Source organism: Protopterus annectens, chromosome 2.part1 (assembly GCF_019279795.1).
Source record: "Protopterus annectens isolate FY-2018-M chromosome 2.part1, PAN1.0, whole genome shotgun sequence".
NCBI lineage: Eukaryota > Metazoa > Chordata > Ceratodontiformes > Protopteridae > Protopterus > Protopterus annectens.
In genome coordinates, this window is record NC_056729.1 from 1,620,603,585 (window position 1) to 1,620,630,797 (window position 27,213).

At 42.6% G+C, this 27,213-nt stretch overlaps 1 protein-coding gene across 2 annotated transcripts in view; it reads left to right on the forward strand.

Annotated features, from left to right (window-relative positions):
* ALDH4A1 (aldehyde dehydrogenase 4 family member A1) overlaps positions 1-27,213 on the forward strand; it is a 677,659-nt gene that overhangs the window by 539,312 nt on the left and 111,134 nt on the right. For both annotated transcript variants that reach the window (XM_044063053.1, XM_044063052.1), the window contains exon 11: positions 4,655-4,702. In XM_044063053.1, coding sequence (XP_043918988.1) covers positions 4,655-4,702 — 48 coding nt within the window. The remainder of the gene's footprint in view (positions 1-4,654; positions 4,703-27,213) is intronic.

The window sequence follows — 27,213 nt, forward strand, 5'->3', positions numbered from 1 at the left end:
GTGGCCTGTTTGGTAGCAGAGGCTAGATTATTAGTGAATATGGAGAGGAGTAAGAGTCCAAGGATGGATCCTTGGGGAACACTTATTGAGACAGAGAGTTGGGGGGATATCATTATGCCAAACAACGGATTGATGGCGGTCAGCCAGGCAGCTCTGGAACCAGTTTGTGACAGATTGAGAGAAGGATAGAGTATTGAGGACACTGATGAGTTGTTTATGAGAGACCGTGTTGAATGCTTTAGATAGGTCTAGGAAAGTTGCAGAGCTGAAATAACCATTGTTTTTATGTTGAAGGATTGTATTAGTGAAAGCAAGTAAGGCAGTGGTTGTGCTGTGGTATGTTCGGAAACCATGCTGTGTGTTAGATAGGAGGTTGTTAGCAAGGAGGTAGCCTAGAACCTGAGAGTGAATGCATCTCTCAAGTATTTTTGATAGAGGAGGCAGAATTGCTATGGGCCAGTAGTTGGTGAATTCTGTGGAGGGCCCACCTTTGTGGAGGGGGATAATGTGGGATATTTTCCATTGTGAAGGGACATAGCTTTCAGATAAAGATCGGTTAATCAGGACTGCAACTGCGTAGGCTAGGGCTTCAGCTGCAGTTTTAAGGTACTCAGCTGGGAGGTTGTCAGCTGCTAGTTTTTTTTTATGTTGGAGGTAGGGATAGGAGAGAAAGCGAATGCAGTGGGCAGGTTACTAGGTGTAGTTGGAGGGGGTAGGGGAGAGGAGTTGTGTTGTTTTGCTAGTGATAGAACGGTTTGTGTGAAGTGAGTGTTGAAAGAGGTGGCAATGTTTTCAGATAGTTTGTTTTGTTTGGTGGAGGGGTTCCTACTTTTCTTGGGTGGAGGATGGAGTTGATGGTTGACCAGAATTGTTTAGGGTTGTTTTGGGAGGAGTTCAGGGCAGACTGGTAATACAGGATTTTGTACTGTTTTATTAAATTTTTGACTTTGTTACGTAATTCACAGAATTTCTGTCTATCAGAGGGGTTTTTTTGTCTTGCGCCAGTGATTCCAGGCTCTATCTCGGTTTTTCATTTCTGATCTAGTGGCTTGTTGTAGCCATGGGGAGGACTGGGCTTTAACTCTAGTAAATCTTGTGGGTGCATGGGTGTTTAGGACTTTAAGGAAGGTGGCATTGAAAAATTGGACAGCGTCATCAAGGTTGAGGTATTTTAGTGGAGTTCAGTTGCAGTTTTTTAGGGCTGAGATGAAGTTGTCACGGTTAAAGTTTACTTTATTACGTATTTGCTGATAGGTAAGGGGTTTAGCCTGATATGTGTGTTTTTTGAGTAGGAAAGTTGGGGTTTGATCCCTGAGGCTACCCGGTAGGCAGCCAGCTGTGTATGATTGGGGGCTCTTGCTGACTAGTATCCAGTCAAGAGTAGAATGCTTGCTGGAATTCTTATTTATTCTGGTGGGTGTCTGGATAAGTTGGAAAAAAACATGAAGATTTAAATGGTGGGCTGGATGGTGGTTGGAACAGGATAGCCAGTGTATATTAAAATCACCTAATATTATGGTTTCTTGTGGAAGGTGATGATTTACCCAGCTGGGGAGGATTTCTAGTGGAGGGGTATTGTAGCCAGGTGGGAAGTAGCATCCTATTATGTTAATGGTCTTGTCTTGGTTTACTTTTAGGTTGGTATAGATTATTTCTTCTTTGTCAATTAGGTGGGCCGATAAGTTTAGGATGTGAATATTAAGATTCTGTTTATACATTACAGCTACACTACCCCCTTATTTGTGCAACCGACCTTGTCTTAGGATATTGTAGCCTGAAGGGAGAATTTGCTCACTGGTAATGTGAGGTTTGAGTCAGGTTTCTGTTAGAATGATAATATCAGGGGAGTACAAGTCTATGGTAGCATGGAGTTCATTGATTTTATTGGTTATACTTCTGGTATTTAGGCTTAAGATAAGGAGGTCAGTTGGTTTCCTATTGGATGTAATTTGAGGGTGGGTGAGGTTGTTAGGCTATCAGTGGAGGAGTTGTGGGGTCCAGGGTTTGCGTGGATGTCCCCATTGAGGGCAAGTATTGTTATGGCTGATGATGCTAGTTTTAGTAATAAGAGAATTAGTTTAAATTTTGGGGTAGCTTTTTGTTTGGGTGAAGTGGGTGATAGATAAATTAGGTTGAGGGATATTTTGTAAGGCATTAGGGATGCTTTTTGTTTGTGTGGTGGAGGTGATAGCTTAAGTGGGTTGTGCATTTGGGGTGTATTTGTTGTGAGAGGTGTATGAGTAGTGTGATGGTGTGACATGAGGGGTGGTGACTGTAGTTGTGCAGTGGAAGTTGTTTGGTGGGGGTATAAAGGTAATTTGGTAAGATGTAATGTGTGCAAGAAGGTATTACGTCTCATGTGACTCATACTCATGCAGTCACGGATGCATCCCAAGTCTGCAGCTACAGAGCTAAAGACACTCCACAGAAGGAATGTAGTGTGCTGATAAAAACAAAACCTGAATAAAAGACAGAGAAAACTGTAAATCATCAGCATCATCACTACAGTAATATTTCAAACCTTCCGTCTCAGTAACAATGTAAAGGAAGCAAATACAAGATAAAAAGTAATGGCTAGTTTTATTTAGGCTGTGGGCACTGATAAGTCCTGTCTTCACATTATCTGAGCATGTTAACGACCTGGAGTGTCCATTAATTTGTGGTGCGCTAGGCTAAGGGTACTAATTGCTACCTAGTATTGCACTTGGCCAACAGCTGATTTTCCTGTAGGTTTAAAGAGTTTGACTTACAAAATGGGTAAGATTGCTTTTGGAGCACACTTTGTATGCTGTGTTTCATCTTGGGTTGGCAGGGGGCTGTTTGCTTTCAGCCTATTGAGATTAACAAAGCCAAAACTGGAATGCCAGGCAGCTGTCCTCATCAGTCAAAATACAGGTGTGCAGGTGAATAGTACTGTGCATGAGCTTTGGTGTAAGTGAGCCCCTGATGACTGGCTACCTTGATGTGGCAGAAGGGTTTGTCACAGTATAACATTAAATACAAGTTAATTTTGTGTGTAGTTATCCATGGGACTAGCTAGCTTGTTGCAGTATATTGGCTTGTTGCACTGCAGCACTGTTACTAAAAGCATGAGATGAGTATACGTACCTGAATGGAATAGTGCATTAAAACTCATAACAGGACAATGGCGTGATATCATGGTGTTGCATTGCAGTATACAGTCACACATTAACTGCTCTTGTGTGAGCATGTGGTGTATTGCTGTTGGGTCATAATTTGGGGGCAGGGCAGCAAAGGTGACTGCACAGATAGGGACCATAATTGATAGTGGGAGCAGGCAACATGGATGATGGCACAAGGGTAGCAGGGTGGAACATTAGAGTACAAACTGAAAAAAGTCTACACTTCTGGAAGGGTATATTCTAGCGGGGGTTAAAAGTTATTGCTAATTGCATTTCTTCTTTTTAGAGTGAGAAATTTTGTTCTGGTGGACTTTGGATCATCTTCTAGCCCCTGCCTCAGGAGACAGGAGAGCAGTTTCTTGCCTTTTCCACCTGGCAGTTGATCTTGGGTGTTACATTCTCAAGCAGGACTACAGTGTGGTCCACTTCCTCAGGAGATTCTACCTTTGGCACTTGTTGGCCTTCTTGAGAGTTGACTTGCTTCAGTCTCCTGCTGTGACTACTGTGTATGTTTTTTTCCACTTAGGGATTTTTGGCTACAGTCCTGGAGTCAGGCATTTTGGAGAGGCTTGTCAGAGGTCAGTCTTTTTACTCATCTTGGTGGTGTTCTCTGACTTCGTCCTTCCTTATGGTTTTCTGCTTGTGATTCTTCTCAATCTTAGGACCTATCAGATAGGGCACTCACTGTTGGGTATAACAGATATGTTCCCTAAGTGTCAGTGGATATTATGAAGAGAACCCTTCTTGATTAATCGGAGATAACCTTCTTCCATTCCTTTGCAAATGCATTGTCTGCCAAGCCACCTTCAATAGATGGGTCCCCTGTAATTTCAGCATGTTTGTGCTACTACATCATGTGGTAATAAAAGGGTTGTAGATCCTTATTGTTTCTTTATTGGCAGAAAGGTGTTACTGGTGGATATGGGATTTAACTATCAAGCAGAGGGGAATGAGCACATTACAGCACAGAATGCATTACCACAGGTGCATTACTAACCCTGAACATGGGACTTCCTTCCAGTGATGTCAGATTCTGACTAGAGAAAAGGATAAACCTACACCTAAGGATATACGAAGGAAGGTCCATGTATGTTTTTCTTATTTTGAAGTATGATCATCAGAAATTGTACAGACTACCTGATGTGTATTTTTGCTATCTGTCTGTGTCACTGTACAGTTCCTTGACACATGGTGGAGTCTGATAAATTCTTTTGAGCATAGAAATCATTAATTCATTAAGTCAACACAGATCTGTTAAGCCTGCATTAAATAAGGATTTACTTACGCATCTGTCACTGAAAGTCAGATTATTCAGTGCTGTATATGGAAAATAAAAATTGAGCTTATGACTTTAGCAGGTCAGTGTGTCAGTTAAAATAATAAGTATACTTGTTAGAAGAGGTGACTGGTTTCATTTTTACACTGTTAGACAGTTTGTCAGGTTGTGACTTGGCTAATGGTGACTTATGTGTGAATTGGATTTTAATTTTTTGTTTCTTTCTCATTTGCAGCCAGTTGAGGACCTAAGCACCTTTTTCTCAGCAGTTATTGATGAAAAGGTAAAAATCCTATTTCTCTGTTTCATTTTCTGTTGGTCCTTATGTGCCTGTACTAAAACAATCTTTTATTACCTCGCTAGATCCCTCTAACCATCTGTTCTAGATCACTGATGTCCAGTAGTGGTCTGCAGCAAAAAGACATTAAGATGAGTTGCGTTTCTGGTGCACTTATTGTAAACATTTGCACCTGCCTTGGGAGGTAGATGGTCACTTTTAGAGAAATTCACAACATAATAGCATGCAGAATCAGTATTTTCTGCTGTTCATTTGTTGAACCTGTCTGTGTCATTTTTTAGTGTCGCTGGTCTGAAGTATAGTGTGACAGGAAATTATGTGCATATTTGGGTGTCAGGACTCAACACAATAAAAAGCCCACATTGCACACCCTGTAATTCTTTGCCCTTTCCATTTTAAGGCCTCTAGGTTTGTGCTCAGTGTTCCAGGTGCAGGTTCTGTCATTACTCGGTTTAGTGGAAGGATGACATCATAAGTCTGTCTTTGATAGTCTGCTCTGCTCTAACATGGTTTGCAAGTTTGGAGCTGAGCAGCTTGTTGGACTGAATTAACAGGCTTCTCCTGCGTGACTATATGTAAAGGGGGTAATCATTACCTTACCTTTGTCCAGATTTACCCATCCATTCTTTCAGTGTTTCAGTTTTTCTGTTTTAATTTAAAAAAAAATGCTTATTGTAAGAGAGGATGTTAAACAATGGTTACTTAGAAAGGAAAATTATTTTGTGTATTTTTTGTAACTTGTGGATATTTATGCACTGTGGCTTTAAGATGAGACTAGTAAAATGACTGTATTCATTTTAATAAATGGAAGTGTATTTTTTACTGTCTCTGCTTGGAAGGGTGTATGAGCTGAGGCAATAGGGAACTGTTAAATGGATTAAATAAAACTGAAGTTTTAATTTTACAGCAGACAGGTGTGTTTTCTAATTCTATATTTCTTTGAGTCACAGGTTTTATTACATTGCTTTTGTTGCTGCATATATATATTTACGGAGTCTTGCAACCTCAGTCTTTTTTGAGAATACTGCTAGATCAATTAAGTATCACTGAAACCAGTATCCACAGTAGTGGACCTTTCTCTTTTCTCCACTGCTGTGAGACCTTGAAGTATTATATGTCAATCGGGGGGGGGGGGGTCCACATGGGAGGTGCAAATTCAGGGGGGGGGCTTGTCTCTACAACAAAAGTCTTAGTTCTAAGTTTTCTAGTTCAAAGTTTTCTAAAGTTTCCTGAAGGTGGTTTCATCAAATTTTCTTTGAACTGCTGGTGTCAGTGAAATTGCAGTTGAACTCACAATGTAAACCCCATGGGGATACTGCTCAACTGTCCAGAGCTTATATTTTTGGCCTGTTCTCATAAAATTTGTGTTTTTCTGGCAAATCACTGGGATGATCTGAGGACTGTAGTCACTAAAGAATAAGATATATTTGTGTTTCAGACAAATCCTTCAGAAAATGTATGCTAAAACAGACACTGTTACTCTAGCAGCTTTCTAAGTTTATAAACTAAGTTTATAAACAGAAATTGTAGTTTACTGGCCATTTGGGCAGTTTTTCCATCTCTTTCAACTTTCTGGTTTAAAAACCCACATTTGCACTTGTTTCCTGCATTTCCTGTAACTAGTCTAGTCCAGATACAGATATGCTGTATCCAAGACTGTTTGTAAGCTTCTAGGCCCCCCAAGCCTTTCTGTGTTGGAGAGAAGCCTTTTAGCTTATCAGTGATGGTGGTAAGAACTAGGTGGCCTATCTACCACAAGAGGAGTTGTTTCTGGCCCAGAAATTGTAGTTTATTGGCCGTTTGGGCAGTTTTCTGCATCTCTTTCAACTTTCTCGATTAAAAACCTGCATTTGCACTTGTTTCCCGCCTTTCCTTTCCTGTAACTAGTCCAATCCAGGTACAGATTTGCTGTAACCAGGACTGTTTGTAAGCTTCTGAGACCCCTAAGCCTTTCTGTGTTGGAAGGAAGCCTTTTAGCTTATTGGTGGGAGTGGTAAGCACTAGGTGGCCTAGCTACCACAACAGGAGTGGTTTCTGGCCCAGAACTTGTAGTTTATTGGCTGTTTGGGCATTTTTTTCTATCTCTTTCAACTATCTGGATTAAAAGCCCACATTTGTGCTTGTTATTCCACCTTTCCTGTAACTAGACTAGTCCAGATACAGATTTGCTGTATCCAGGACTGTTTGTAAGCTCCTGAGAGGTGCCAAAGTCTGCTCTTCATTTTTTTCCTTAGATCTGCTAGTTCTCTTCTCTCCCGCACTTTTACTAGCTTATTAGTCTAGCACTTTACCAGACTTCTTGTAGCAATTATTGTAGCAGACAAAGTGCTACCAGCACTTAATATTCTACAAGGAAACAGCTCCAGTACTTATTATTAATGCCCAACCATCCAGGCATGTCTAAAGGTCAGTTCTCTCTGCTTTCTCCTATTAACCTGGTGAACTCGGGCATCCGGAGGCAATGTAGCAACTGCCTCATGTACACCGACAACCCTCTCTTCTTACCTGCCAACACTCAGACTTGTGCGAGATGCCCTTATATATCCAAACTGGAAGCCACACACTATCCAGCCAAGACCGTAACAGCCGGTCAAGAGGAGAAGGTCAGCACTTGCACCACACCACATGGAACACATAGCCCTCCAGAACACACACCAGCACTGCCTTCACATAAAAACACAAACCACACAACCACCTTTGCGGAAGCTCTCAATAAAAATCTACCCAAACAGCAGAGACCTCTAAGGCAGAAATACACTCGACCACCACACCAGAACACTAATCATGAGACACATAACTCACCTAAACAGTGTGCCAGTCAACCAAAGACACTAAGGCAAAACAGCATGCCCAACACACTAGTCTTAGGTGAATAAATAGTGAGGCACACTGATGTCCCACTCACTAGGTTGAATAAGGAGAAAGTAACAGTCAGCTGCCTGTCAGGTGCCAGGATCCGCCACATAATGCAAGCACTCAGGTCCCTCAACAACAAATATGACTCTGTCATTGTACATGTAGGTGTGAATGACCTGAGATGTACCTCCCTGGACTACATGAAAAGGAACATGGAGGAGCTCTCGGATTATGTAGCCCAGGCAGGTATGACCCTAACCCTGAGCAGCATCCTACCATCACCCAGAAAGATACCACAGTTCAAGCAGAAAATGATTGATTTCAACAATTGGCTAAGTTTCTGGTGTCATTCTAATGGGTTCCAGTATCTGTCTGCCTGGGATGACACGATTGGCAGACCTCGATGCTTTGCCAGAGATGGCATGCATCTGTCAACCCTGGACTTCCGGATACTGTTCAAGGCTCTTGCCACCGCTATAGTGCCTTTTTTAGGCAGTGTTCCAAAGACCAAATTACCTCCATAACAGCTACAAACAAATGCAATTTGAGGGTCATGCTGCTCAATGCTAGAAGTCTGAATCTAAAAATGCACTCGCTCGAAGTACTCCTCAAAATGAAGAACATTGACATTTGTGCTGTAACAGAGACCTGGGTTAAAGCAGCAGAAAGAACCCCTGCACTTCCAGGCTATAACTTCCTTTCAGCCCCAGAATTTGGACCGAAGCCTCAAAGTCAGTGGTATTTCCATATTCATAAAGGATGCGCACACCTCCAGAATGGTAGCCCAACATAAAGCATCAGAGATACTTCAGGTGCAGCTAACATTGAGTAAGACAGTGATTCAGGCTGTAGCCTGCTAAACACTAATACATCAAGAGATGCAATTATACAGCCAAACTGGAGGCAAAGCTGTCTCAACCTAAGACTGGACCAGGCAGTCAAGAGGAAAAGGGAAGTACTTGCATCACGCCACCAGTCTCACATAGACCTATGAAACCAGCACCGGCAAAAAACACATATAAATACAGAAAAACATACTCAAAGGCTTTAAATAATAATCTGCAAAAGCAACACAAACTTCCAAAGCAGACATCCAAGCAACCTCCACCCCCCCAACACAAACCAGGAAACACATACTTAACAAAACCAGTGTGCCACACAATCACAGCCCTTAAGGCAAAATAACATACCCAACACACTAGTAATAGGTGACTCTATAGTCAGGTACACTGACGTCCCACTCACTAGGCTGAACAAGGAGAAGGTTACTGTTATCTGCCTGTCAGGTGCCAGGATCCGCCACGTAACACAAGCACTCAGGTCACTCCAGAACAAGTACAAATATGACTCTGTCATTGTTCATGTTGGTGTGAATGACCTGAGCCGTACCTCCCTGGACTACATGAAAAGAGACATGGAGGAGCTCTCTGATCATGTAGTTCAGGCCGGTATGACCCTAACCCTGAGTAGCATCCTGCCCTCACCAAGAATTATACCATTATCAATTTCAACAATTGGCTAAGCTTCTGGTGTCATTCAAAGGGCATCCAGTGTCTGAAAGCCTGGGATGACATGCTCGACAAGCGACGTTGCTTCGCTAGAGATGGCTTGCACCCGTCACCCTTAGGCTTTTGAATACTGGCCAAGGCTCTTGCCTCCCCCATAGTGCATTTTTTAGGCAAGGCTCAAAAGATAAACCCACTAATGTAAATAGAACAAGTAACAAAAAACTGAGGGTAATGCTACTCAATGCCAGAAGTCTAAACCTCAAAATGCACACACTCGAGGCACTCCTCAGTATGGAGAAAATCGATATATGTGCAGTAACAGAAACCTGGTTTAAGGCTCCAGAGAGCACCCCAGCACTACCAGGCTACAACTCATACCATACATTTTGGCCACAAAACCTAGACCGAAATACAAAAGGCGGGGGAGTATCCATATTCATCAAGGATACCTACACCTCCAGGTTAGTGGCACAGCACGATGCTTCAGAGATCATCCATGTGCAACTAACAAGGGGCAAAACTGCTATTCAAATTATAGCTTGCTACAGATCACCCACCATGTCCCAGGACCCCCACTTCGCATTCCTGGAAACACTGGGAAACATAAAGGTCCTAACAAACACCCTGATATTGGGTGATTTCAATTACGCAAACATCAACTGGGAGAACTACTCAAGTACAAACTCCCATGCCCAACATTTCCTAGAATTTATAAACTCAAACACCCTGGATCAACTGGTCAACACCCTCACCAGAGGTGACAACATATTGGACCTGGTCATCACCAACATGGGTGACCAGTGTTCCACACTGGAGGTCAACCCCTTGCTGGTTAGATCTGACCTTAAACTAATCATTCTAGATATCCACATTCCGCCACCACCCCCAGTCAAAGAAACCACCATGAAAAACTTTTCAAAATCAAACTTCACATTACTTAAGACCAAGGTGGGAAGTTTCAAAGCCCCCATGCTAAATGATAATGCTCTATAAACTGCAAAATCCTTTACTAATGCACTCTACGGGCATCTACAAGAATGCATGGATCGTGCTAGCCCAAACAAAACCAAGACTCACTCCTCCAAGAAAAGGAAACCAGTCTGGTGGACCCCTGCCATAAACAAACTATACAATAGAAGGAAGAAACTAGTACAGAAAAGAGTAAAATCCCAAGAAGGGAAGACATCCCTGATCAGTATCAGCAAGAAACTACGTTCCCTCATAAAATCATCCAAGGCTAGCTTCGAAAGAAAAATTGCCATGGACTCCAAAGATAACCACAAGGCATTCTTTAGCTATGTCAAGAATCTAAGTGGCAATTCTCAGATCTGCTCGGAGTTAGTGCAGAATGGCACAAAATACACTGAACCGACCAATATAGCCAACTTCCTGGCAGACAGGTTCAGTGCAAACTTCACTCCCTTCTCACCCCCAAAAGGGCCCATAACTATACCAGAAGAATGTAGTGCCCCTGAAATCAGAGGCACTCAGGTTAAAACAGCCCTCTCCAAAGCCAAAATCACAGCATCAATGGGGCCAGATGGTGTCCCAGGCTGCGTCCTACATGAGCTCAAAGATGAACTAACCCCATACCTAAACACACTGTTTAAACTCAGCCTCTCCACAGGCTACATGCTCACAGAGTGGCACACATCAATGGTTATTACATTCTACAAAAGTGGAGCCACAATGGACCCCGGGAACTATCGCCCTATAAGCCTGACTAGCTTGGTCTACAAAGCTATGGAGTGCCCTCATCATGGATCTCACTAACAGAGACATTAGAAAACTCCAAACACTGGACCCTACCCAGTTCAGCTTTGTTAAGGGCAGATCATGCCTCCTAAACCTGGTGGACTTCTTTGAGACAGTTACCAAGGCTATAGACGAGGGAAAGATGGTCCACACAGCTTACCTAGACCTCGCAAAGGCCTTTGACACCATTCCCCACTCAGGTATTATGGACAAGCCCACCAGCCTGAACATAAACGCCTATGTCACTAGATGGGTTTCCAACTGGCTCATGGACAGAACCCATATGGTAAGAGTTGCGGGAGCTAGGTCTGACTCTAAACCGGTTACAAGTGGCGTTCCCCAGGGCTCAGTCCTAAGACCCCTCCTGTTCAGCATATACTTCTCAGAGGTACAGTCCAGCACAGGAGGACTATGGCTGACCAAGTTCACAGACGACTGCAAACTAGGGGCTATAATTGACTCTCTGGCTGACACAGACATCCTCCAAAAGGGTCTCACTGAGACAGATACCTGGTGTCAAAACCATGGCCTCAAGCTTAATGCCAAAAAGTGCATAGTCATCCCCTTTGGAAAAAACAAAGTACCCACAAACTACCACATAGGTGGTAGCCCCCTAAATACGGAAGACGTAATAAGGGATCTGGGGACCCAAGTAGATAGTAACCTCTCCTTTGATAATCACATTGCCAAAGTGGTTAGAAAATCCTTCTATGTGGCCCACCTAATCACAAAAGGGTTTGCATCCAGATCAAAAGAGGTCATTGATCCCCTCTATGCATCTCTCATCAGACAGTGCAATGCCTCATTTGGAATGTACCTTACAAGGCACCTGCAACAACTGGAAAGACCACAGAAGTGCCTCACCAAGAGGATCACTAGCCTCAAGCAGATGCCGTATGCAGCTCGACTGAAGAAACTCCAGTTGTACTCGGTTGCATACCGCCTACTCAGAGGTGGTCTCTGCCTGACATACAAGGCCATGTCCAACCCAGAATTGATGGATGTGCTCCACCTAAAGAAAACCATATACCCTCGAGCCACACGCTCTGGGATCTAAAATCTAAATCTCACCACAACAATAAATAGGACATGCTGGAGGGATAGATTCCTGTCCCAGAGACTTCCCATGCTCTGGAACAAGATTCCAATCTGCATTAGGCAGAGCTCCTCACTAACCCTCTTCAAGAGAAACCTTGACGAGTGGATGGGAAACAGAACGTTTACCCCAGGGATCACTTCAGTGGCTCTGCTGGACAGAGGCACAGGGAACTAATCTAAGGGGGCAGCGAAAGCCAACACATTCTGGCTAGGCTTATAAATACCTTTGGGCAGATAGCCTAGTACCTACCTACAAACCTATGAACCTATAGGTACCCAACCATGTCCCAAGAATAACATTCCACATTCCTAAGCACCCTGGAGAGTATTAGGGTCCAACCTAACACTCTCATATTGGGCGACTTCAACTACCCCTCCATTAACTGGGAAAACTACTCATGTACCAATACACTTGTCCAACGTTTCCTGGAATGAATTAATTCCAATGCCCTGGACCAGCTCATTCTTAACCCCACTACAGGTAGCAACATCCTTGACCTGGTCATTACTAACATGGGCGACCATTGCTCTACACCAATAGTCAACTCCTCCCTGGTTAGATCTGACCACAAACTAATCACATTGGAAATACACAACCCTCCCGCACACACCCCACACCCCCACCCAGCAAAGGTAACCACCATGAAAAACTTCTCCAAAGCTAACTTTGGGCTCCTAAAACCAGAGGTGGCTAACTTCATGGCACCCATGCAAATGGAGAATAGTTGCATGACCGCCGAATCATACATCAATACACTGTACAAACACGTACACAAATGCATGGATCTCATCATACCTAATTGAACCAAGACACTCTCCTCCAAAAAAAAGGAAGCCAATCTGGTGGTCCCCTGCCATAAACAAACTCTACAACAGAAGGAGGAAACTGATGCAGAATAAGGTGAAGCTGCAATATTGGAAAAACTCCCTTATCAGCCTTAACAAAAAGTTGAGATCCCTCATCAAATCCTTTTAAGCTAGCTATAAAAACAGTATTGCAACAGATAGTAAAGACAACCACAAGGCCTTCTATAGTTATGTAAAGAATCTCCACAGCCGGAGCAGGTTCATAACCAGGAGACTGCCCTTGTTATGGAATAGACTTCCCATACATGTCAAACAGAGTACCTCACTAGCCCTCTTCAAGAGAAATCTTGAGTGGAAGGGAAGTAGAAAATTCACCCGAGTATCACTCCAGTGGCTCTGCTCGACAGAGGCACTGGGAACTAAGGTCAGGTGGCACGATGGCAGGGTAATCCTGTGGGCTAGGCTTGTAAAGGCTCCAGGGCCATTAGCCTAGTACGCACCTATGAACCTATAAGAGCAATATTTAAATTATGTCTCTATTTTTGGGCCTTTGACCCCCCATTTTGTCAGGCTTTGTCCAGATTTCTTGCACTAAGAGGTCGAGAGGTATGCCCATGGGTACTAGTTGTATCCCACTCACTGTCGCCTTTGCTTGCTCGGTGCTGCTTGGATCATCATCCTGTCCACTTTCATTAACAGTTACAAACAGTGGCATTTAATGTTAGCTGCCACAATAACTTTTTTTTATATTAACTTTGTGTTCCACTTCCATATCTCATGTTGGGGTGTATTTTCTGTAATTTAAAAAATAAAAAATTCACAGACACATACACGTGTGTCTTCTATCTCACTTGTCTCTCAAACACACACACACACACACACACACACACACACACACACACACACACACACACACACACACACACACACTTTCTCAGCAATTACAACTACTTTCTTGACTGAGCACACATCAGATGTCTCATTTGTAATCAACTACATTAAAAAATTCATACAGTGCAAGGTATTGCAACCCCTTCCTCTATGCCTCTCAGGTGCCCCTCAAAATGTTTCAATTGCCTGGTAAACTACTGAAGATTACAGTCAGTGAAGCCGGACATAACAGTTTCGTAGTTTTATTGTTCAGGCCTAGTTTTTCTCCCTCATTTTAAGGTGCTGATATGAAGATAGTGGAGATGGATACATTGGCTCAAAGTAAACTCAGAAATCACTTTACTCATAAATGAAGGGTTACTTCTTAAAGAAACTATTTGTTTCTGGTAAATAAGATAAGGTTGACTCACCATAACAGCTTGCAACTCAGATAATCTTCTTGAAGTCAGAGAAATCAGCAAAACAGTTTTCCATTTTATGAACCTGAAGTCATCCTTGATGAGCTTGTGCAAATGGAGTAACAGTTAATTTTTACAAAACAAAATTAAGCTTCCCAGGAACTGTTCCCAGGAAGCCTGTTTCCTAAGAAGTTTGGTGTATAAATAGGCTTTCAGAAACATTATTACATGTAAATGTAATAAAAGAGTTGAGAACCATGGACAGATATGTGGAAATGGCCGAAGGGGTGCCTTGATGGAGGTGTAAGATCGGTTAGAGCATAATAAGTTACACAAAAATAAAGAACAAGAGAATTACTAGCTTTAAAAGGGTCATGGTTCTTGTCTTAGCACCAACTAGAAAATCTTTTCACATTTGTTAATGTATTATTTTCTAATAGGAGGTTTTCTTGCCTCCTTTAATACGTGCTACACAGCCTCAGAAAACAGGTACCTAAAATGTATTAAGACTCTATCATCCAGATAGTTGCAGTTATTTGGAGGTGGGATGTATCAAAACACCCCGATGTGTTGTGTGAGTAAATCCATTCTGTGAGGAAGCTTGCAGTAATTATCCATAGCCATTTCCACTAGAAGGGAGAGACACTATTGTGTGGGCCAGGAAGGAGTCAAACTAGTGATCTTTGGAGAGTCTTTCTGACTCTTCCGAATGACCCAGGATGTTAGTGGAAAGGGTGGAAAATATATAGGAACAGAGCTTCTTGCATGGAGTCCTGGAGCAAAATTTTGCCAAATGATTGCTGTAACTGGAGGCAAAAAGATCTGTATGAGGAATTCTCCACAGATACATCAATATCTTTGAGACCTCCTGATTCATTTTGCATTCATGAGGGTATCTCCTGCTCCTGTTCAGCTTGCCTGCCACAAAATTCGGCTTTGATGAGATGTAAAATGCCTGTCGAGTGAAACTGTGCTGAAAAGCTATATCCCAGTCTACCATGGCTAGCCTACATTGTATGTTGTTTTAACCACTTGTATCAGTCCTGGGGACCATAGATGACAGAGAGAGTTGAGGGCATTTGTTACTATCAACATTTCTCTTATGTTTATGTGTTTTGGTATGTCTTTTCTGTTCTAAAGACGCTGCCATTTTATCCCCATAGACTCTGCTCCCCAAGGAAAGTGAAGCATCTGTTGTTTTGTTACACACTGTGCCAGAGCTGCAAAAGAAAATGAGAAGGCTTGATTGGATAACAGTGGTCTTTCCACCAAAGAATTTCCCTTCTCATAAACCCCAAAACTGGAATCTGGAATGTTAGGGAATGTTGAGGCTGCACACGCTGGGAACATACTGATTTTTAGGTATAATTGAATTTACTCATGTGGAGTTTTGTTAGAGGAATCATGAGAAAGTACAGTTGTGTAAAACCTTACCATAAAGGTAGATGTCCTTGCCTTCACTGCTGCAGTATTCCTTACTAATGGGGATTGCCTGTTGTGAAGCCCTCTGTCCAGCCAGTTTGCAAAAGATTTCTGTTGCTTTAAGGTATGCAGAATGTCACCTGCTTACTCCTCGCATAATGTAAGGCATAAAGGTGACGTTCAGGCATACCATCCTCAGAACAGATTGCCCCAGTAGGAACAGAAGCCCAAGGAAAACCAAAGAGAATCTGCACAGCCAGGAGGGGAAAAAGACCAGGGGGATGGAGGGAGTGTATACTGCAGCGGTGAAGACAAGGACATCTACTGTTATGGTAAGATTTTACAGAACTGTACTATGCCCTTACATTCACTGCTGCAGTATCCCTTACTAATGGGAGAGTGAAAAAGCTCAAGAAAAAACCTGGGAGGAAGGAGCAGCAGAGCCCTCTAAGAAGCCATGAAGTATGGCAGCAGCAAAACCAGCTCCGGCTCTGGAGATACCATCCAACTGGTAATGTTTGGTAAAAGTATGCACAGAAGTCCCGGTAGCAGCTTCAAGAATAGAATTTGCATCTAAGCCTTTGAAAAAAGCACCAGAAGAAGCCACAGCTCTAGTGGAATGAGCCTTAACAGAAGAAGGAAGGCTCAAGCCATGAAAAGTGTAACAAAAGGAAATAGCCTTTGAAATCCAAGTAGGAATAGTTTGCTTGGAAAAAGCCAAACCTAAAGGCCTAGGATTAAAGGAAACAAATACATGGTCAGACTTCCTGATAGCTTTAGTTTTATTCAAATAAAATCTGAGCTGTCTATGCACATGCAATGTATGTAGCACCCTCTCGCTGTCAGATTGCAGAGAGGGAAAAAAGGTAGACAAATTAATAGACTGATTAAGTGACAACTCATTAACCACCTTGGGCATAAAAGAAAGATTAGTACGCAAGGACACCGTGTCCTCATGAAATATCAAAAAAGGTGGACAAGCCATAAGGGCTTGGAACTCAGACACCTGTCTGGCAGAAGTAAGAACTAACAAAAGAACTGTCTTCCAAGAACAGTGTTGCAAAGAAGCAGAAACAATAGGCTCAAAAGGAGCCCGAGTCCTTTAAGAAACTGCTTAGCCTCACATCTAAGAAGCAAATGGAGTTAAATGCAGACAAGCAGAAAGAGCTGATAAGTGGGCCTTAACAAGAAGAATAGGCCAAACCAGAATTGAGCAACTCACACAAATAAGAAAGAACCAGAGTTACATCCACAGAAAGAGGGTCCAGGTCACGAGAAAGACACCAAATAGGAAACCTCTTCCATTTAGACAAGTAGAATTTCCTAACAGTAGGTTTCCTGGTCTCCTGCAGGACCTGCAGCACATCCTCAGAAAAAAACTGTCTATGAGGAATCAAAACCCGATCACCCACAGTGTCAGTTGAAGCATGGACAGGTGGGGATGGATGAAAGACCCCTTGTCTTTAGTGAGGAGATCCACCCTGTGAGGTAACGTGTGATGATTGCCCCTGGTGAGATGCAGAAGTAGAGGGAACAAGTGCTGTCACAGCCAAAAGGGAGTCACCAACAAGATTTTGGGAGCATCCCATTGAATCTTGAACAGCAATCTTGGAATGAGAGGAAGGGGAGGGAATGTATAAAGAAACATCCCCTTCCAAGAAAATGAGAGGGCATCCATCTTCCAGACCAGAGGACCTGGGACTCTGGCACAAAACAGAGTAAGTTGTTTGTTCAAAGGAGAGGCAAAGAAATCTACTTGAGGAATACCCCACTGGGGAACAATGTCCAGAAACATATCCCTGTGAAGTATCCATTCATGGGAGTGAGTGAAGGACCTGCTTAGATTGTCTGCTACAACATTCCAATCTGAAGGATAGCCAGATCCCATATCAGAAGTGCCCACTGTCAAAGACAGTAGGATCTTGTACCCCCTTGTTTGTTGATATACCACATGACTGGTATTGCCCATGAATACCTTGAGAGGCCCTACAGAGAAGAGAGGAGGAAAGGCATGAAGAGCCAGCAGAAGAGCCTTCATCTCTTTGATGTTGATGTGGTCCTTCCACTGATGAGGCTACCACACTCCCTGAACCTTCAGGGAACCAAACGTTGTTCCCTAGTCCACATCTGAAGCATCTGTGAACAGAGCCTGAGAGGGAAGCAGAGGCTGAATTGGGAGCCCTGGATTCAGAGACAACTGCTGAATCCACCACAGAAATTCGACCTTGAGACACGGGAGAAGAGGAACAGGAAAGTCTACAGGATGTGTATGCTGAAGCCACACCAACTTCAGAAACCACTGGAGCTTCCTCATGTGGAGCCTGGCCAGAGGAAGCATCGGAATGGTGGAAGCCATGAACCCCAGAGTCCTCAGAAACTCCCTGGCTGAAATAGAGGCCAGGGGAAGAAGAGTTTGAAAGAAAGAAATGAGAGTTAATGCCTCTGGAGGAGGCAATGATGCCAGCATTGGCACTGTTTGAAACTTGCAACCCAGAAAGACATGATCTTTAGAAGGAGACAGGAAAGACTTGTTTACATTTATTGTAAACCCCAGGCTCTGAAGAAGAGAAATGGTAAAATGAAGATTTTGCAAAAGAACATCTGGAGAAGATGCCTGAATCAGCAGGTCATTCAAATAAGGAAAGATTTGGATCCCTTGAAGCCTGCAAAAGGCAATCACAGGAGCAAGTCATTTGGTGAACACCCTTGGGGCAATAGAAAGGCCAAAGAGCAAAGCACAGAACTGAAAATAGCTTTCTTGGGTGGTGTAAGCCAGGGAACCTTGTTGGCTAGGCTTACATAGGTCCTTCGGCCGATAGCCTAGTACCTGCCTATGAACCTATGAACCTATGAAAATTCCAGGAAGCAACAGAGAAACGCAAAAATCTCCTGAAAAGAAGATGGATCGGAATATGGAGATAAGCATCCTTGAGGTCTAAAGACACCAGAAAGGCCTGAGGGAACAAGAGTGGAAAAAGGGACTGAAGGGACAACATCTGAAAGGAAGGCACCTTCAGAAAGGTGTTCAGATGGGAGAGGTCTAGAATAGGTCTGCAAGTACCTTCTTTTCTGGGCACTAGAAACATTCTTGAATAAAACCCTTTCCCCCTTTGGGACACAGGCACTTCTTGAATAGAACCCTGAAACAAGTGGCCCCAAAGAACCTCTGGAATATTATGAAGCTGTTCCTGAGGAGTCTGAGGAATGCCCATAAAAGGAGGACAGGAAATCCAGACCATGAAGTACCCTTGACGAATGATTGACAAAACCCAAGAATCCTGGGTGAGCCGAAGCCAAACAGGAAGAGAAAGAGAAAGGCAAAGAGAAAGAGGAATGTGAATGGGAATGGGGGGATAGTCAGACAGCACCTGGTTTGTCAGAAAAGGAAGGCTTAAGAATCCCGGCAGTCTGAGTGGCTTTAGCAGGAGGAGTCTGTTTACCACCCTTTTTACATTTAGAAGGAGGGTGAGACTGCCTACGAACAAAGGCCGGCTTAGAAGTATAGTTAGATTGAAACTTAGACATAGGAGAAATAAAAACATGCTTTAGTGCTTGTAAAGCCTTCCCCTTGTCATGAAGAGACTTAAATAAACCAGCAGCTGCTTCTCTAAACAAAAGAGTATTGTCCAGAGGAGCATCCAGCAACTTAGCCTTAATATTATCAGGCAAAGGTTGAAGCCGAAGCCAGGAATATCTCCTCAGAACTGAGCCAGAGGCAGCAGCCCTGGAAGAGGCATCTGCAACATCATAACTACACTTGATAGAATGATGAACAACCTGAGAGGAAGACCCAAGCAAGGAAAGAGTCGAAGATTTACCCTCAGAGTCCGGAAGATCAGAAAGAACCTGACAGACCTGAGAAAGAAGAGCCAAGACATACCTAGAAATATGGGTCTGATAATTAATAGCCCAAAAAGCCAGGGTAGAGGTAATATAAACCTTCTTACCCAGCATATCAATGGGCCTACTGTCCTTGTCAGAAGACAGTAAGTTGGACGAAGAAAGCAATTGGGATGGCTTATCAGAGGCTACAGACACCACAGAGGGGTCAGCAACAGGACATTTAAACAAAAAGGAACAATCCTCAGGTACCCTGTAAAACCTATCAGACTTCATGGGAGCAGGGGGCAGGGACTCCAGCGCTTTAGAGGCAGTGGAAAAAACATCCAATAAAGCAGGCAAGACAGGAGGAATGGCCACAGGTTTAGGAGATTCCATTTGCAGTAACTCATAGTATCGCTTACGGATATCCGAAACCTGGGCACAATCCCACTTAAAAAAGTCCATCATCCTAGAGATCGCATCCCCAAAGGAAATTTCCTCAGAGGGATTATCAAGAGTATGAGTATCCTCCTCCTCAGACCCGCAGTCTAAAGGAGAGGGAATCTGGGTAGAATAAACAAGGGAGTCATCATCAGAATCCACTTCAGAAGAGTAGAGGTCTCTGGGCCTTTTAGGGAAAGAGGTGGACCAAGGAGGAGCAGAAACTGAAACCCCTTGAGGAGGCCGCAATGAGAGTAAAGCATTAAATAACCCCTGAGTAAAGGCCTGCCACTCACTTTGTGGATCCCTAGAAGCAGAAGAAACATGGTTAGTTTTTTGTTTCTTCTTCAAAGGGACATCCGTCCTGGAAACCTGAGAAGGCCCAGACTCAGGAAGGCATTCCCCAACTGCAGTAGGACCCTCTTCCCGAAAGAGAAACTGCTGAACCCCATTAGACTCCTTGGAAAGAGTCAACCCTGGTTCCCTCTGAACGCCCAAATCAGATTCCTGCAAAGCCTCATCGGACTGCTGCTTGCCAAATCCTCACCGACCTCCAACCCAGATACGGTAGAAGAATCGACAAAACAACCGGGTGAGCCTTCGGGTGCATAATAACCTCAGGAGAGACACCTGGCAGAGGCTGGACAGCGGAAGATTCCGGCCTTACCTTATGCACCTTCTTCTTCCTAGATGGCTGGTCCTCGGGGCAGGAAGTTCCTTCCATAGCACCTGCAGCAAGAAGCTTAACTCGCTAGTTCTCAAGGTACAAAGAAAGGGAAGAAAGCCTACTATGAAGAGTTTTGGGGACAAACACCTGACAAATTGAACAAGATGTATGGTCGTGAGCAGCACCAAGGCATTTACCCTTCTGGATGACATTAACTCCAAACAGTACGAGGCTAAGACAGAAAAAGTAACCAAAAACCCATCTGAGTACTTATCTGCAACTGTGAGGGCTCTAGCAACAGGAACAAGCACAGAAAAGCCAACAAACAGAAAAACAGATGTATGCAACAGACCAGCTGTTAAAACAGGGTTTGGACTGGCAGCAAAAACGTTCAGAGGATGGTATGCCTGAATGTCACCTTTATGCCCTATCTTACACAAGGAGTAAGCAGGTGACATTCTGCATACCTTAAAGCAATGGAAATCTTTTGTAAACTATCCAGACAGAGGGCTTCATGGCAGGGAATCCCCATTAGTAAGGAATACTGCAGCGGTGAATGTAAGGACATCCATAGAAATCATGAGACCTAGTATCTTTCGTTGAGACTTGTTTGAGTAGAAAAACTCAGAAATGAATCTGTATATAGATTAACCTTTTCCCATGGACATGAGTGCCAGAACCATAGAGCAAGGGAGAATGGGCGACTCCCCACACTTTTGCATTCAACTTACATATACAAAATCCAAGATTGCACTACAGTGAAGGAAAGGGTAAATTTCCTGATCCCAGTATACTGCGATCTCTGTTCAGCTGCACTGAGCTGCATGAATAAATGAGCAAATGCGCAGTGTAATCCAGTGCCTACAGTTCTGCAGTTTCTATTTTAGTAAAAATGGCAGCAATTTCTTTTCTTTATTAAAATCGGATTAGGGTCCGATAGCTCACACTGTTGTGCTCTGCCTCTGCTACTGTTTGGCTTCCTCAACTAACTTCCACTTGAGTGCGTGCGTGTGTCTGTGTGTGTGTGTGTGTGTGTGTGTGTGTGTGTGTGTGTGTGTGTGTGTGTGTGTGGGGGGGGGGGGTTCAACTTCAAATTCTGGGATCTGGGCTATACTGCAACTGCAAGCACCTGACTGCACTGAGCAGGTGAATTGGTCTGCCTCCCCCCTGCCTAACTTAATAGATCAGTCTGATCAGGGTTCAGTGGCAGGTCACAGGTGTAAAAATTGCCAGTTAAATCTGTTATGTTCTTTCTGTGACCTTACGGGCTCCCCTGTTTTTTTTCCTGCTTCTGCTTGCTATATAATCATCTGCTGGCCACACCTCCTTCCACTCCTCAATCAGTCAGGAGTGACTGAAGTTTGTTTCTTTCTTTCTTGTTGAAGAAGAGTAGAGTTTGAACTGAAGTTAGTTGCAGCTTACAAGAACTGAAGTCCGTTGCTGTCAGTGCCGTGGTGGTTATTTCTTGTTGAAGAAGAGTAGAGTTTGAACTGAAGTTAGTTACAACTTACAAGAATTGAAGTCTGTTGCTGTCAGTGCCGTGGTGGTGGCATGTTAACTATATTACTGTCTTCTTGCAGGCAGTTGCAGTTGCAGCCTCTGCAGCCAGTATTTTATCAATTTTATCTTCTATTTATTGTTTGGACTTTGTTAACTGGGCAGGAAAGGCACTGGGTGAGGGTTTTGGGGCTAAGGCAGTGAAGAGGTCTTTGGGGAAACTTTTTCATTTCAGTGCTTGTGCATACATAGAAAAGTACTGAAGTGGTCGTTGGGGAAAATGTTTAATTTTTATGCTTGTGCATACATGGACAAAGTACATAAGGGATCCTTTGGGGAAAGGATTAATTTTGATGTAATTTTGTTTTTACTCTGCAGCCAGTATTTATCTATTTTATCTTCTGTTTTTTTGTTTGATAACTGGGCAGTATTGGCACTGGGTGAGCGTCTTGGGTCTAAGGCGGTGAAGAGGTCGTTGGGGAAACTTTTTCATTTCAGTGCTTGACTGTGCATACATAGACAAAGTACTGAAGGGTTTTTTGGAGAAAATGTTTAATTTTTGTGCTTGTGCAGACTATATATGGACAAAGTACGTAAGGGATCCTTGGGGGGAAAGTATTCATTTTGATGTAAGTTTGTTTTTATTTATACTGAAAAAGTCATTGGGGAAAATTATTTATTTATTTATTTAGTCACATTTGTTAACCGGGAGAGTCCGACTGGACACAGGTCCGTTTTCAGCGGAGGCCCGGGGAGAAAAGTTCCACATTAAGTATTATTTGCATTATACAGTTAAAAAAACATAGCATTTAAATATAGATATTAGTCCAGATAAGGACGCAAGACAAGAAGAAAACATATGTAAAACAGCTGTAGAGCATAGTACAATTTTAAAATATGGTGACATACGAAACATGGTTAAAATGTAGTTGAGATTCATCAGTGAACAATTGATACAAACTGTTTTTGAGGTACATAACAGCCATTAGCAGTTGTTGCTACAAGAAGTTAGTATTATGTGGTAGGTAGCTGGGAACATTAGTAGCCAAGCTTGCTAAGAGTAGGTTGTTGATAGGGGCTGAGAGAGGTAGTGGGTGGGGGGAGTGGATGGTATTAGAGTGGGGGTTGCAAGGGCATATCTGGCAAGTTTTTAAGTGTGATTTTAGTAAGGATTTAAAGTGGGTGCAAGATGATACAGAGGTAATTGAGGATGGGAGGGAGTTCCAGAGTTTGGCTATAGTGCAGGAGAATAAAGCTTCTGCAGCAGAGTTAATGGCTCTTGTGACCTGTAGGAGGTTTTTGTGGTTGGAGTAGATTCTGGAGGGATGGAACTTTTAGTGGTTGGTTTATTAGTTTGTGGGCGAGTGTGAGTTGGTACCATTGAAGGAGGTGGGGGAGCTCTAGCCAGCCCAGTTCTGCTAGTGAGAGACATTGGTGAGTATGGTAGGAAGCCCCTGTGGCGAATTTGGCGATTTTGTTGTAGCAGGTTTCAAGCTTATTTATATCACATTGTCTAAGGTTAGTAAATACCGGAGAGGCGTAGAGTAGGGTAGAGATAAGATGAGAATTTGCTACTGAAATTTTAGCTGCTTTGGTAAGTAGTTGCTGATTTCTATACAATGCTCCAACTTTTTTGTGCACTTTTTTAATGGTCATGGAAATGTGAATGTTAAAGTTCAGTTTATTGTCTATTTCTACTCCTAGTAATTTGGTGTGTTCTGTAGGATGGATGGTGGTGGTGTCTTTTGCTGTGATGTTAAAGTAAGAGCTATCTAGGGTAAGTTTGGTGGGTTGGAAGATTAGTAATTTTGTTTTGTTTGGATTGAGTATTAGTTGGGCATCAGATAACCAAGTTTCAATAGAAGAAAATGCTTCCTGTGTGACTTTTTGCAGTTCTGGGAGGGAGTGGGCTGTGCAGATGATGGTTGAGCCATCTGCGTATTGTACGAGTGTGCCATGTGTTGTGGCTGAGGCTAGATTATTGGTGAAAATAGAGAAGAGTAGGGGTCCCAGGATGGACCCTTGGGGAACTCCTATGGAGACTGGTAGTTGGGGGGGATAGGTTGTCCTGCCAAACAACTGCTTGTTGGCAGTCAGACAGGTAACTCTGAAACCAGTTGATGACTGGTTGAGAGAAGGATAGGTTATTGAGAAGAGAGAGGAGTTTGTGTGGGACCATGTCGAAAGCTTTAGAGAGGTCTAGGAAGGTAGCTGAGGAGAGATAACCTGCATTTTTATTTTGTAGGATAGTGTTAGAGAAAGAAAGTAAGGTGGTTGTGGTGCTATGGTTAGGTCAGAAACCGTGTTGTGTGTTGGAGAGGAGGTTGTTAGCAAGGCGGTGATCTGAGACTTGAGAATGAATGCATCTCTCTAGTATTTTGGAGAGTGGCGAGAGAATAGCTATGGGGCAGTAATTGGTTAGATCTGTGGAGGGGCAAAGTAATGAAGGGGTCGTTGGGAAAAATGTCTTATTTTTGTGCTTGTGCATACATGGACAAAGTACGCAAGGAATCCTTGGTGGAAATGATTCATTTTGATGTAATTTTGTGCTTACTATGCATACAAACAGACTACTGAAAAAGTTGTTGGGGGAAAATGTTTACTTTTTGTGCTTGTGCATACATGGATAGGTAATTAAGGGAACCTTGGGGGAAATTATACATGGACAGGCTATTGAACAGGTCATTCAGGAAAATGTTTCATTTTTGGTGTTTTTGCATACACAGACAAACTGCTTAAAGGAACCTTGTGGAAATGATTTGTTTTAATGTCATTGGCGTTTTGTGCATACATGGACAGACTACTGCGGGGGTGGTCATTAGGGGAAGTGCTTCATTCTGGTGGTTGTGCATACAAGTGAAACTACTGAAGCAATCTTTGGGGGAATTTAATGCCACAGCATATTATAGTTTTCATTTATTAGTTATTTATTCAGTGTTTATGGTACTACTACATGGGTTTATAGATTTATGTTGGACCCTTTACTATTTGGAATCTATTTCTTAGAAGTCTATGCAAAAGGAAAATGGCCTGTGGGAACATGGGAATAACATGGCTAGCTGGGCCTGTGGGAACATGGGAATAACATGACTAGCCGGGCCTGTGGAAACATGGGAATAACATGGCTAGCCTGGTAAAGGGCCTATGGCCATTAGCATAGTAACCTCCTATAAATCTGTGAACTCTTGATCCTGTAACTCTGTTTGGATATTAATTGCAGCTTGCCGATTCTTGGTTTGGGTGCCTTTCTTTAAGAATGCAGTGTGAGAAGACAGTAGTGTATTATAATATGTTAGTAGGTATGCAACGTTTTTTCTGTGTTGTGCACTTTTGTCTGTATTTTGTTGAACATTTCAGGGTTAGTGAACTTATTTGTAAGGAATTCAAAGCATCCAAGTTGGAAACTTCTGGTAGAAGCCTTATTGTGTTTTTACCTGATTGGCCCGAGGGATTAACTTTGTAAAAGTCTTTTATCCTGCTGTGATAAAACTCACATTTGTGCATTGTGCAAAGTCGGTTCCCTGTGTCTTGTGAGTGTGCGTGTGTGTATATATATATATATATATATATATATATATATATATATATATATATATATATATATATAAATATATATATATATATATATATATATATTTATATATATATATATATTTATATATATTTATGTAAGTATGTATTTGTGTGTGTACGTGTGTGTATGTATATGTAGATATATATATATATATATATATATATATATATATATATATATATATATATATATATATATTTGTTTGTGTCTCTCAGCTTTTCCCTGTTGGGGGTCGCCACAGCGGAACTCCGGTCCCCTAATGATATTGGTTGAAAATAGTAGGTGGACATAAGTGCTGCTCTTGCCCTCCGGCACCCCAATCTTCAACAGCTTCTGGCACCTATGCCCATGGAAATAAAGCTGTTTGAGCAGACTTATTTAGGAGACACTCCATGAAAACAGTCCTGTTAAAAGGGGTTAAGCAAGACTTTTGGATGTTCACCTGAAACCCGAGTCTGTGCATGAGATGTCTCACCCAAATGAGAGATTCCTGACTCTTTGAAAAAGACATTGCAAAGATAAGCAAACCATCTTAAGTAAAAATGTGAATACCTTGCAGTCTGCAATTGGTTATCACTGGAGCTAGACAGTTTGTAAATACCCTTGGTGCAATGGATAACCCAAAGGTAATGCAGATTACTATGTGTGATCTAGACACATAAAAGCTTGAGAAAGGTCTGAAATCTGGAGCGATAGGAATGTGATAATAAGCATCTTTTAAGTCTAGTTTCACCAGAAAATTTAACTGGAGAATGAGAGGTACCAGGCTTTGAAGAGAGAACATTGTAAACATGGGAACTGTAACAAATAAACTGATTTAAAAAAAGAAAAGATTTTGAACTGGTCTCCATGAAGCTTCTTTCACTGGCCTTAGGCACACTTTTGAATAAAAGGCTTCTCCTGACTGAGGGGGGAGGAGGGCACTTCTATCACCCTGTCAGTCAGCAGATACTGAATGATGGGGTGAGGGGTGGAGCTTGATCTGCAAGCTAAGGAGGAATCCCCAGAAAGTGAGGAAGAGATTCCCACTTCCATCTGTATTTCTGATTAATGACTTTCAAAACCCATTTGTGTGAGTATCTTTTGGCAAAGAGATAAATGGAGATTCATATTTTTGGCAGGAATTCCTTCCTGCTATTGCTTTTTAAAGGTCTGTTTACTAGCAGCTTGCTGTGTCTGTTTTGCTTTTTTTAAACAGTTGTAAAGGTAGAATTAAACCCTTTACAAATCTGGAGAAGGAAGGCTGAAAAATCTGTGAAATTCCTTTAATCAGCTTGCCTCTCTCACCAGATGGTCAAAAGACTACCTCTCTGTCTAAAACCAAAGTATAAAAAGCGGCTTCCACCAAAACGAGAGGATACAATTATTCTTTAATAAAATATAGTTCTTAAAAGCATTTGAAAAAGTCTCAGGCCAAAAACCAGAAAAAAAATGGATAAGCGCTTTGTGTATAACCTTCATCAGATCCTTAGATGTTCTTCGTGTTTCACTGTTGCAGTCATTACATTTGGTTAATCTGCTGGCAGGTTGCCCTCAGTCAGCCTGATTAACAAAATCTTGGGTCCTGCGTCGGTTGCTGTCCCTTCTTCCATGATATTAGGTCGTCGGGTATAAAACATGCAGCCGACGCCATTACATCAGTCTTTCTTGCTGTGAGGTGCCCCAAGCAGAAGCAGTTCGCAAGTGCCGGTAGGCCGACTCCTGAAATTTTCATTTTCAAGTTTCAGATCTGAAGTCTTCAACTAAAAAGCTAAGTACCC